General features: G+C 36.9%; 3 protein-coding genes across 3 annotated transcripts; 2 read left to right on the forward strand and 1 right to left on the reverse strand.

Annotated features, from left to right (window-relative positions):
• Nucleotides 1-660: 660 nt before the first annotated feature.
• Nucleotides 661-1,179, reverse strand: LOC134209911 (histone H1A, sperm-like). Its single transcript, XM_062685932.1, has one exon. The coding sequence runs from the start codon at nt 1,177-1,179 to the stop codon at nt 661-663; it is 519 nt and encodes a 172-aa protein (XP_062541916.1).
• Nucleotides 1,180-2,179: 1,000 nt separating this feature from the next.
• On the forward strand, nt 2,180-2,798 carry LOC134216827 (vitelline membrane protein 15a-3-like). Its single transcript, XM_062695621.1, has one exon. It carries the CDS (start codon nt 2,201-2,203, stop codon nt 2,666-2,668), a length of 468 nt encoding a protein of 155 aa, XP_062551605.1. The 5' UTR covers nt 2,180-2,200; the 3' UTR covers nt 2,669-2,798.
• An 8,926-nt stretch (nt 2,799-11,724) lies between these two features.
• LOC134216828 (vitelline membrane protein 15a-1-like) lies at nt 11,725-12,543 on the forward strand. The gene has a single exon (XM_062695622.1). It carries the CDS (start codon nt 11,934-11,936, stop codon nt 12,426-12,428), a length of 495 nt encoding a protein of 164 aa, XP_062551606.1. The 5' UTR covers nt 11,725-11,933; the 3' UTR covers nt 12,429-12,543.
• The last annotated feature ends 666 nt before the right edge of the window (nt 12,544-13,209 follow it).

The raw sequence follows: 13,209 nt of genomic DNA on the forward strand, positions 1-13,209 counted from the left end.
TTAATGGCAATCGTCATTGAGCCTCAAAATAGATTAAATTTACTGTATAAATATGCATTGGAACTCACTTTTTTGAATTAAATACTTCAATTTATAACACTTTGAAAAAGGCAAAAAAAAACTTTCGTGTTGTTTGTTTTCGTAAAACAAAATTGATTTGTTCCTAGTTCAAAGTAGAGATCCCCATCCGGTTTGATATTGAGCACGAAACATCATGTTTCAATGGCAAACTAATAACAGTTGTCAGAATGACAGCATCTGTTATCTGTCAAAAAATACGTAGGGGTTCCCATAACCGAACGGTGCCCTCAACCGAACCTCTTCGAAGCGCGAGAAAAATGGTTTTTAATTGCTTCAACTTTGAGATTTGTGCCACTGAAAATGCGAGATGCATCGGTGATTATGGGCATTTTTTAGGTTTATACTTTAATCGTCCCAGATCCCAATAGTAAAAAAATCTATTCTTTCTGTATATTATATCCCTCATTGAATTGAAGACTATAACTAATCAATGGAGAGTGCTGTTTAAATTGATACTATTTATTCCGAGCTGAATGTACAATGCATTGGTTTTAAATTATTTCATCTTTCATCAAATTAATGCGATAGTTTTAAACGGCTAAGCTCTTTGTTGAGAATAATATTTCACAAATTTCTTTTTCAGCAGCGATTTCCCATCCGGGAAGCCTTTCCAGTAGAAGCCATAATTTTTGGAAACGGAGTATTGGGCAGTTTGGATGTGGTACCAATTTGCTTGTAAGCCGTCCTTTTCTTAACGGCGTCCGGCGTTCCGATGATGTCCTTCCTCTTTCGTTTTTCATTGGTAAAGGTTTTTGGCAACTTGAATGATCCGGAAGCTCCGATTCCCTTTGTTCGGATCAGGGTGCCTCTGTCAACGGCGGTCTTCAGCGATTTCCTTATGAAAGGTGACAGTTTTCCGATATCACACTCGTAGTTCGCTTCGATGTACCGCTTGATGGCATACAGAGACGATCCTTTCGAGTTGTTTAGAGTCTTGATGGCGGTGGCAATCATTTTCTGTACCGGCAGATGTTTGGCTCGGTTTGGATGTTTGGCTGGTTTTACCTTAGCAACGGCCGGTTTCTCCTTCGGCATTTCGTGTTTCTGTGGATCAGCAGTTGGAAACGTGGCAGCAAACCCGGTGTTCAGTTCGGACATCTTGCTCGCTTGATGGATCTCTTGAGAATGGTTTGACTCGATTTCAATTGAATTGTAATGACCATGGTTTCCAGGGGAACTTCTTAGTTACTTATTTCCAATAAACAGCGCAGGCTACTTTACAATAAATGGCATGAACTACTTTGCCCAGGATTTCGAAAAAAATCTATTTGATTTTTTACTAAGTCGAACTGCAGCATGAACCAATCGACTATATGTTTCTATTTAGACCTTAGAATTAGTTCTTGTCGATGGAAATCGACACGCGGAGCTATTTGAGCGAATTGAAACACGTTTCTTTCTCCAGCGAAGGGAGATCGGTTTCCACGCTGATAATTTTCCCTTTCCTTTTTTTAAAGTTGAAGTATGATATTCGATTCATATCGTCACTAAAAATGCCTTTTGCTTGCTCTACTTCAATATGAAATTCTTCTTGCATGAACTTCGCCTCTGATTCTGTCAGGAAAATATTTAAGAATGAAAAAACATTTTCTATATCATTGTAAAATGCTCTACACTTGCGCAGAAGAAATAAACTCTTCTCATTAATCAACGAACATAATATACTATAATATAATCAGTTGGAAGTCCCAATCAGATTATAGGTACATTTTTTCGGCAAAAGATGAGTTTGTTCTAAGAGGCTCCTTTTAAATTTATCCATCAGAAAATTATCATAAGTTAGAATAAATTTGAAGCCTTTGATGTTGCAGTTTTGAAATGGAAAATTTACCAAACGACCAAATTGATTATTCATGTCACTGCTTACACCGCAACGCAACCTACAAAGGCTATTTTGGAACTCGAAAATCGCAACAATGCAAAACGAATAATTTTTGTCGGTCAAACATAAACTGCGTTTGCCCGCACCTCGTGGGCCAAAGTACAATGTTTGGCATGGAAATGAACTTCTTGCAGTAAGCAAAATTCAATTATAAAACCCAGTTGCGTCGATGCATTCAACCATCAGTCTTCATCAAATTGTCAGTACGAACACAAAGTCTAGTTCTCAACCGGAACCATGAACAAGATCATCATCCTGGCACTTTTCGCTGTGGCCGCGACCAACGCCATGCCCAACTACCCGAAACCAGCATACCACGCACCAGCACCGGCCCCAGCTCACCATGCTCCAGCTCCAGCCTACCACGCTCCAGCCCCGGCTCATCATGCTCCAGCTCCGGCCTACCACGCACCAGCTCCAGCCCACCATGCCCCAGCACCTCACTACGGACACGGACACGCTGCCCCCGCTCCAGTAGTTCACACCTACGCTGTGCACGCCCCACACGCCAAGTGCGGTGCCAACCTGCTGGTCGGATGCGCTCCCAGCGTTGCCCACGTTCCATGCTCTCCAGCGCACGGCCATGGTGGATACGGACACGGACACGGAGGACACGGTGGACACGGATACGGACACGCTGCCCCAGCCCCAGCTCACCACTACCGCGCACCGGAATCCGATGCCTTCGATCAGTTCGAGGAATAGACGGTTCGTCAAGTTGAGATTAAGACTGAGAAATTATTGGACAGAAGTGAGCAAACGCGATTGAATGAATTAGTGATTGCATGCTGTTACGTACAAGTGGAAAAAAGATGTTTTTAATCTAGACAGTTGAATAAACCTAATTTATTTAAACCGAATTTTATTCTTTGAGTTCTGGCTTTAATCAGTTGAGAAAAGGAAAAAAAATGTTCGCTTGTTTTGTTCTGAGATGTTTTGTTCGCCTTTGAGATTCTTCTTCTGGTTTTGGTTGGTTGCACATTTGGATGCATGGAACAGTTATTCGAAGCCATGTGGCCTCAAGGTTGTCAACGTACTGTTTTGATACGAACATTCTTTTATCTATATGTGATAATTTGTTGGAAATGTTGAATTGGATATAATTCAGAACGGATTTCTCCGATAATTTTTTAGTTTGTAGCCTTTAGAAGTGGTGATGTGTGCTTTAAAGTGCAATGCTCGCTATTCGCCGATTTAGCTGGTAAAAATAAAACATTCGATATTTTTATTTGGCTGAACAATTCTATGCATTCATTAGCATATGAAAACTTATTTTTCTTCTATGGCTTTACATTCCAACTGGAACTTGGCCTGCTTTTTAACTTGATATTCTATTAGCATTTCCCCAGTTATTAATTGGAAGCTTTCTATGCCCCCTTCTATGCATATGAAAAATGTCAGTCAAATATAAAAAAATACACAGTAAATCGCTTAGGTGTAACTTGATTTGAATAATTGCAATATTAATTGTTAATTTAGGCGAACATTCATTTATTTTGTCAAAAGTAAATAGGTATGTTGGAGTTATTCGGTTTTTGGAGAAGACTAAACCACAAGCAAACAGACGTAACTCTTCATTTTGACTCATCGTACATTTATTATTTGCGGGGGCTAAAGGAGCTAGCAGTACCATAATCACTAAGGCGACGCTTTATTCCTCATCACAGCAAACGCCACCTGATGAGGCGTAAATAACTAAAATTTTACACGCAAAAAAATGTTGCGGTCGAAATTACCATTCCGAGGGTTAATTTAAGAATACGCACCGACGATTTTCAGCAGACAACAAGCCCGTTTGATTTTACCATGCGCGCAGTAAAAATCAACTGTGGTCCTGGTGGAATGTTGTTACATGAACTGAATCAGTGGTGAATTTGTTCGAATGCAAGGTTAATATAACTGAACATTTGTGGTTGTTTTAAAAACATGGCGTAGTCTACAAAATAGTAATTGTTACCATGAAATACTTTTCTGTGTAGTGTCATTTCAAGACAACATTTTCAAAACGATTATTCTGCTTTTGTAAACAAAGATTCAAATTACGATTTGACGAATCTGATAGCTCTCCCATGCAAACCAACACCATCAATCGGTAGGTGAAAGATTCCGTTACCTGTTGATGGTGTTGGTTTGCGATTCGTCAAATCGTCGATTGAATCTTTGTTTACAAAAGCAGATAAGTCGTTTTGAAAATTTTGTCTTGATTTGTTCTTATTTTAGAAATTTAAAAATTTAAAAATTTAAGAATTTAAGGATTGAAAATTTTGAAAATTTAAAAATTTAAAAATTTAAAAAGTTTAAAAATTTAAAAAATCTAAATTTAAAATTTAAAAATTTAAAAATTCAAAAATTTAAAAAGTTAAAAATTTAAAAATTTAAAAGTTAAAAAATTTAAAACTTCAAAAATTTAAAAATTCAAAAATTTGGAAATTTAAAAATTTGAAAATTTGAAAATTAAAAAATTTTAAAATTTAAAAATTTAAAAATTCAAAAATTTGAAAGTTTAGAACTTAAAAATTTAATAGTTAAAAAATTTAAACATTTAAAAATTTAAAAATTTATAAATTCAAAAATTTAAAATTCAAAAATTTAAAAATTTTAAAATTTAAAATTTAAAAACTAAAAATTTAAAATTTTAAAATCTAAAAATTTTAAAATTTGAACATCTCAAAATTTTTAAATTTTTAAATTTTTAAATCTTTAAATTTAAAAATTTAGAAGTTTAAATGTATAAAAATTTAAAAATTATTAAATTTTCAAATTTTTAAATTTAAAAATTTAATAATTTTAAAATTTAAAATCTAAAAATTTAAAATTTAAAAATTTAAAAATTTAAAATTTAAAATTTAAAAATTTAAAAATTTAAAAATTTAAAAATTTAAAAATTTAAAAATTTAAAAATTTAAAAATTTAAAAATTTAAAAATTTAAAAATTTAAAAATTTTTAAATTTTGAAAATTTAAAAAAATTAAAATTTAAAATATAAAAAATTTAAAATTTAAAAAATTTAAAATATAAAAAAATTAAAATATTTAAAATTTAAAAGTTTTGAAAATTTAAAAATTTGAAATTTAAAAAATTTTAAAATTTAAAATATAAGAAATATAAAATTTAAAAAAATTTAAATATAAAAAAATTAAAATATTAAAAATTTAAAAATTTAAAAATTTAAAAATTTAAAAATTTAAAAATTTAAAAATTTAAAAATTTAAAAATTTAAAAATTTGAAAATTCAAAAATTTTAAAATTTTAAATTTTTTAAATTTAAACAATTAAAAATTTAAACATTTAAAAATTTAAACAATTAAAAATTTAAAATCTTAAAAAATTTAAGAAACTAAAAATTTAAAAATTTAAAAATTTAGAAATTCAAAAAATTTAAATCTATAAAAATTTAAAAATTTAAACAAAGAATTTCAACACTTCAACATGCTTCTGTTGTCAAACTTTCGCTTTCCCTACCCTGCATCGCCAGGTTCTCTGTACACTTCTTACGAGGTTAATTGCAAATCTCAATTTGCACTACAATCTTGCAGCGCCGGTGTGTCGGTTTAGTCTTTGTCAAAAATATTCTGCTTTTTCTTTCGTGCTTCGTTATCTACCCCACATGAGTTGACATCACCGCACTATATTCTTGCACTGATTTCCTTTGCCCATCCCATATTAATTTATTCTCTTCATCGCTTGATAATTTGTCTGCGTCATAACGTTAAATTTTCGTGGGTAGTATCTGGATCTCCCTTCCAGGTTTTAACCATTCTTATTTTCGATATATTGTCGGCGTATTATCAAATTTGAATTCGGAACTAGGGACTTCCGAACCGAATTTTCTTCCGAAGTTATATTTGTCAAATTAAATGATGTGTTGTTTAGCACATCAAGTCGTCTGATCTTTTATCTCTTAATCTACAACTCATTTTGCTATCTTATCAACATTTGATATTATTGAGCTACATATTTTCGTTTACACGAGATAATGTCGTTTGGCATAATGAGGTGTGGCATATTTTGCACTCAAAAACAACACAAAAAAATCTGTTGAAGATCGATGTTATGGTAAGTTAAAGTTATTCTAAAAAAAAACCTTGATTAATCCACCTACCAGTGTTGGTGCCTTTCTCGTGTAAAAAAATAAAAAAAAAATTAAATGAGTATTAGCGTGTTTTATTCATAATAATGATATTTTGGTTATAACTTTTGATCAAACAATGAACGATGAGCCGCGGAAAAAAATATATTCACCTTGAAGATGATATTTTAGGGACAAAGTGTCTTCAGCGAAGTCAAAGCAAATTATTTAGGCTTTATTTTGAAATTTGTTGCAATAGGGTGGTCCCACTACATTTTGAGATAATATTTTTAACTTCTATAATTCTAATTTTAGCATTGTACGATATTCAAGAAAATTGTTCCTCATTTAATTTTTAGGTACTTTGCTTAAGAAACCATTGTTGTACGTCGTTTGTATAATCAGGTATGATAATAAAAATTCGTAAAAAAACAAAATGTTTGAAGTAATCAGAAGGCGTACATTATACTAACTCAGGAGAAGGGGTGTGTACCGTTACCACCGTCGATATTTTTGCAACAGCGTCGCCTAACACTGGCCAACATTTGCCACTCCACAAATTGACCCCGAGGGTCTTGGGTTCGAGTCCCATCGAAGGGAAAGCAGTTACCTCTAATACATTTTTCAAATCAATATCTTCCACATAATGTAAATATTCACATATGAGTTTTCACAACATTGTAAATTCAAAATAAAGCCCAAATAATAAGCTTTGACTTTGCTGAAGACTCTTTATTTAGTCTACATCTAAACAGATAACACTGAATCAACAATTTGACGCCACAATACACGGTTCGAGGCCGCATCTCTCCATCCACGAATACGCCCCACGCTCGTCAAGTCGTTCTGCACCTGGTCTGCCCATCTCGCTCGCTGCGCTCCACGTCGTCTCGTATCTGCCGGATCGGAAGCGAACACCATCTTTGCAGGGTTGCTGTCCGGCATTCTTGCAACATGCCCTGCGCATCGTACCGTTCCGGGTTTTGCTACCTTCTGGATACTGGGTTCGCCGTAGAGCTGGGCGAGCTCATGGTTCATTCTTCGCCGCCACACACCGTCTTCTTGCACACCGCCAAAGATGGTCCTAAGCACCCGTCTCTCGAATACTCCGAGTACTTGCAAGTCCTCCTCGAGCATTGTCCATGTTTCATGTCCGTAGAGGACAACCGGTCTTATCAGCGTCTTGTACATGACACATTTGGTGCGGTGGCGAATCTTTTTCGACCGCAGTTTCTTCTGGAGCCCGTAGTAGGCCCGACTTCCACAGAAGATGCGCCTTCGTATTTTCACGACTGACATTGTTATCAGCCGTTAGCAAGGATCCGAGGTAGACGAATTCCTCGACCACCTCGAAGGTATCCCCGTCTATCGTAACACTGCTTCCCAGGCGGGCAAGCATGTACTTTGTCTTTGAGGCATCCACCACCAGTCCAACTTTTGTTGCTTCACGTTTCAGGTGGGTGTACAGTTCTGCCACCTTTGCAAATGTTCCCAGGGAAGCTGTTCTCGTCCATAATTTTCCATAGCTCTACGCGGTCTATACTGTCGTATGCCGCCTTGAAATCAACGAACAGATGATGCGTTGGGACCTGGTATTCACGGCATTATTGAAGGATTTGCCGTACAGTGAAGATCTGGTCCGTTGTCGAGCGGCCGTCAACGAAGCCGGCTTGATAACTGCCCACGAACTCATTCACTAATGGTCACACTCCAGTTTGTCGCCTTTCTTGCAGATGGGGCATATAACCCCTTCCTTCCACTCCTCCGGTAGCTGTTCAGTTTCCCAGATTCTGACTATCAACTTGTGCAGGCAAGTGGCTAGCTTTTCCGGGCCCATCTTGATGTGCTCAGCTCCGATACCATCCTTACCAGCTGCTTTATTGGTCTTTAGCTGTTGAATGGCATCCTTAACTTCCCTCAAGGTAGGGACTGGTTGGCTTCCATCGTCCGCTGAACTGACGTAGTCATCTCCTCCGCTGCCTTGACTTTCAGTTCCTGTACTCTCAGCGCAATTCAAATGTTCCTCGTAGTGCTGCTTCCACCTTTCGATCACCACACGTTCGTCCGTCAATGCTCCCATGCTCCCTTATCCCGGCACATTTCGGCTCGCGGCACGAAGCCTTTGCGGGATGCGTTGAGCTACTGGTAGAACTTGAACACACTTAATTTTTTTTACCCGCATCTAAGCAAAATGTTAAACTTTTACCGAGTTTCGCACAGCCGTGCCCCAGCAAACATGTGTTTTTTTGCTGAGATTTCTGTCGACGTTGTTGAAAATCAGAAAATAATTTGCCGAAAATCAATTAACAAACTTCATTTTTTCTAGGATATCAGTTTTATTTTGCTGAGCACACGGCTGTGCGGATTTTTGCCGAGCTGCAGAATTAAAAACTGAGTGTGTTCGTTTTAGCTGGCCCGGAATAGTCTGCGTCTTTAAATCCCAGCTAAAAAGCAAAATCTAGCCAGCAATAGAGCCCTCTATTAGCAATGAGTTAGATCTGCTTAGGGGTCGTACACATATTACGTAAGCACTTATAGGGGAGGGGGTCTGTTGTTTTCTTACGCAGCATATAAATAAAAAATCTTTTGTATGGGAAAAATCTTACATGGGGGGAGGGGGGGTCGAAAAACCCAGAAAAATTGCTTACGTAATAAGTCTTAGGTCTAATTCCTTGCTTTATGAGATCAATTTCCATCCACAGATCCCTTTATTTCGACGCAAATTTCCGTCCAGCAAACTCAATAGCTCAATAGTCGAGTCAAGTACGAGACACCGAAGACGACCTTACTGTTGAGGTTGAAATACGTATCTGTCAAGGTACAAATAAGTGGTGGAGTTAAATGGGATTATAAAAACTCGTCTTACGACAAGTAAAGACATTTCACTAAAAAGCTCAAAATAATTTTCTTAACAATCTCAATAGACCATGCACGACATTGAAAGGTCTAAGGTGGTACCGTACCTACTAGTTCGCGGGAAAATTTAGCATCAAAAATTGCTGTTTGTGATGCAACTTGTGATAGACTAGCACCAGGCACTGTGGTAATCAAATGGTCGAAATGCATCATCATAACTTTTGGCATGGACGACGCGGTTCAACAACGAAGGCTAGTAAGAGCAACAAATGATAGGCCTTAGATGACCCAACGAAAACTGTACTGACAGGAACAGAAAAAAACAATGCGAGTGGAGAGCCCTAAAATATTTATAAATTACATCCACTATGTTAACAAGTGTAACGATAGGATCGATGTGATTGAATTAGAATTCCACATAGATCTATTTGTTCAAAAATGTTCATAAGTAGTAAAGCGTGAACTACCATATTGACTAAATAAAACTGAATCGAATCCAAGACAAAATATATTTACTGAAATTTTAGTAAGAAGTATCTAAATTTAGTTGCCTCTTAACATTTCAATTTTAGAGAGATCAAGGAATCTAATAAATGCATTTGATAGGCACCTACTAGAACGAAAAAAGCTTGTTGCTATAAAAAAAACAACAAAACGACTGTTCTTTCTTGTTTGCTATTGCTCAAAGGTAGAAATATAAATATAACGAAATAAGAAGAATAATTCCTGAACAAAATTAGACAAAAAAAAAACCATTTCGATAGGTTGGTAGAAAGGAAAAGTATATGTAGATTGATGGGATCGAGAGATAGGGAGAGATATCGAGGTATGAAATATCGAGATGTAGAGAGTCGACTAATTAGAAGTATGTAACTGTGCTTTAAAAATTAAAATGACGCACCTTCATCTATCTTCATCATAATGAGAGTCTTATGATGACATATGAAGACTAAAAGAGTTCAATATTTTTTCTTAAAATGACGCAATTAATTAAACAAATCAAAAACTTGATTAATACAAGAATATGGCTGGGTTAAAAATCCAGTTCACTGTATAGGCTGACCAGATCATTTCGGTGAAAAAACGGGACAAACGCGCTTGCTAACGGGACATGTCAAAAACCTTGTGATGAAATTCATGAGCTGTGGAAATTTCAAAATGTTTGGGCCTAATTTTTATTCTTGTCATTCTTTCATCCTTGTAAGAAATTAGAAATATTTTAGAGTGAAACATTCACCACCATAACTTTCTATTGTATTAAGTTAGTTGTGGAAAAATACTAAACTACAAATATTTCACTCTTCAATGGGAAGCAGACAATAACACGAAGGAATAAAAAATTACGCATCTTTCAATATAAAAAAATTGAGGAATTGTGAAATTTTATTTTAATCTACTCTTAGACATGCATTAAGGTATTATTATTGACCAATATAAAAAACTTGTCCAATTCTGTACATTTGAAAATAACAAACAATAGTCAAAGTACCAATCTAATCAATTCCTTTCTGATCGAAATTGATTTTCAATGACACTAAATGTAGCCTCACACTACGGGAATCTCGTCAATTAATTTTGTTCCCATGTGCTGCCAAAAAAGCGGGACTCATGCAGTTTTGTCTCAGAAAGGAAAAAAATCATGGCCAATTTATAGCCTGGTTTATAGCTCGGACTCTCGGAGATTTCCGCCGGATTGTATTTTAAATCGGGCCGAATTTCTAATTTTTTATAACGGAATCCCATAAATCTCGTCCACACACATGGGAGCAAAATTTGCAGACAAGTTCCTGATGTGTGAACTAGCCTTGAAGCACGTGGGGACTAGAGGCTAGAGGCTAGATCTAGCCTTTAAGCCGACCAAATTTTCCCTTGGTTTGAAATTGCCTTAAACTCGATTTTGTTCAGCTGATTTATTATAAATTATTCTTTTCATGCCGTCGTTTTTTACAGTGGATGATTTCGAAATAATCAGAATTATTCAGAAAGACTTTGAATGATTCGAAAAAAATCAAATGATTGAACAACAGTACCTTCTTCGGAATAATGTAAAATAAACTTAATTCGAAAATAAGAATGTCTGTCCCTGCGCCTCATTTTATTGACGTTGAGGCGTAACCTGATTTTAAGGAAATCCTTGTTAACCAAGTTACTAATTCCGTTCAATCCACTGATGAAATTGGCCAAATTTTAATGCCTCCGGAATAAGCAGAAAAAATCATTGATTGTGTTAAAAATCTCCCGGAGAAGCACCTGTTGTCATTAACTGTTAAAAACCTTAAGAAAAGTCGATCTATGGAAAGTACTGGAGATAGAATTCTTTTAAAAGCAACACTAATAACATAACATCTCACACTTTTTTTTATGGGTTTCGTCCACTCTCTTGAGGATTGAGGATTTTTCAGGCTACGACGGGACATCACAAAAAGGTCTGGAAAACGAGACTGTCCCGTTAAATACGGTACGTATGGTCAGCCTAACTGTAAGACATTTTCGAGTGGGAAGAATTCTCTACTTCGCTGGGCATTACGGACATTACAGTTTTTGTTCTAGCCACATGAATTTCGTATACAATATTCTTAATAAAGCTTAATAAATATTAAGCTGCGAGGTGCCAATGCTCCGGATGATTATTTCATGTATACTATCTGAAGCGTTCCAGAACGGAAACGCACGATTGTATTACTATCCAGGTTTGAATGTCAATTCATCAAAAGACATTATTTAACATTATCATTTCTGCTTGCTTTTGAAAACATTGGCTTCTTACACGTTCTACCGTACCATTACCACCAACGAAGCAAACGCAGTATTTGGGGCGCTTCATTTGGAACTCGAAAACGCAACAATGCAAAATCAAACATTACCGCGGGTGCTCTCTGCCAGTGTAAGCAGTACAAAGTACATTGTTTTTGTCCGCAATTGAATTGGTGGTATAAGCAATATTCAATTATAAAACCCTGTTCGTTTGGGTACCGAATACATCAGTCCACTGCAACGTGAAGATACAGTGACATCGGAAGGAGCCCATCCAACTCTACCAGAACCATGAACAAGTTCGTCTTCATCGCTTTCTTCGCTGTGGCCGTCAGCAGTGCCTTGGCCGACTACCCGAAACCAGCATACCACGCACCAGCACCAGCACCAGCTCATCATGCCCCCGCTCCGGCTTACCACGCTCCAGCTCCAGCTCCGGCTTACCACGCTCCAGCTCCGGCTCATCATGCTCCAGCTCCAGCCTACCACGCACCAGCTCCAGCCCACCATGCCCCAGCACCTCACTACGGACACGGACACGCTGCCCCCGCTCCAGTAGTTCACACCTACGCTGTGCACGCCCCACACGCCAAGTGCGGTGCCAACCTGCTGGTCGGATGCGCTCCCAGCGTAGCCCACGTTCCATGCTCTCCAGTCCATGGACATGGTGGATACGGACACGGACACGGAGGACACGGTGGACACGGATACGGACACGCCGCCCCAGCCCCAGCTCACCACTACCGGGCACCGGAATCCGATGCCTTCGATCAGTTCGAGGAATAAGTGGATCGTTCAAGAAAACCAAAAGCAGAGCATTAAGTTGTGGAAGTGAATATACTCAATGATGATGTAGGGCGATGCAATGAAAAGTGATTAGTGCAATCGTTGTGTCTTTTAGTTATTTAAGTTCAACCAATGAATAAATTTAACTTATTTAAATGAATATGTTGAGATTTCTGTTTTTATTTGGCGTTATGGTCCACTTGGTTTGGAAAAGTCCACTTTGCTTCGCAGCTGATGATTATTGGATAAACGGATTGGTTCTCTTTTGTGGTTAGTTGGTTCTTGTTTTGAATGCTGATGAGACTTTCGCTTACTTGTGAGGAACAACTTGTTGGGTGTCGCCTTAGAGTTGACGAATATCAATTTTAATTCGCTTTTTGAAGGGTTAAATTAAGGCAAAATATTTAATGTGACCAGATGAGTTTTGGGTCACCGCGGGACAGTAAAATTTAGTTCTTTTGATTTGATTGAACAATGGATATAGCTCGTAGTCTGGATGGCACATAAAACAGGCCGATCTTTGCTGAACCGTATCCGATATTTATTTGACAATGCAGTCAAACTGTTTCCATCTATGACTATGCAGCCAGAGTAGTGAGCCTCTGGCAATGGGTATGTGGGGATGTCTGTACTTTCTTAGATTGAAACAAACAAAAAGTAAAAATGGTTTTGCTATCTTGTGAATTGATTAAGCACTAGACAATATTTTCTCTTGCTAATCTCAATAAAAATTATAAATAGATTTTCTAAATTGGCTCACGTATCAGCCAAGATTTTCAGT

Source organism: Armigeres subalbatus, chromosome 2 (assembly GCF_024139115.2).
Source record: "Armigeres subalbatus isolate Guangzhou_Male chromosome 2, GZ_Asu_2, whole genome shotgun sequence".
Classification (NCBI taxonomy): Eukaryota; Metazoa; Arthropoda; class Insecta; order Diptera; family Culicidae; genus Armigeres; species Armigeres subalbatus.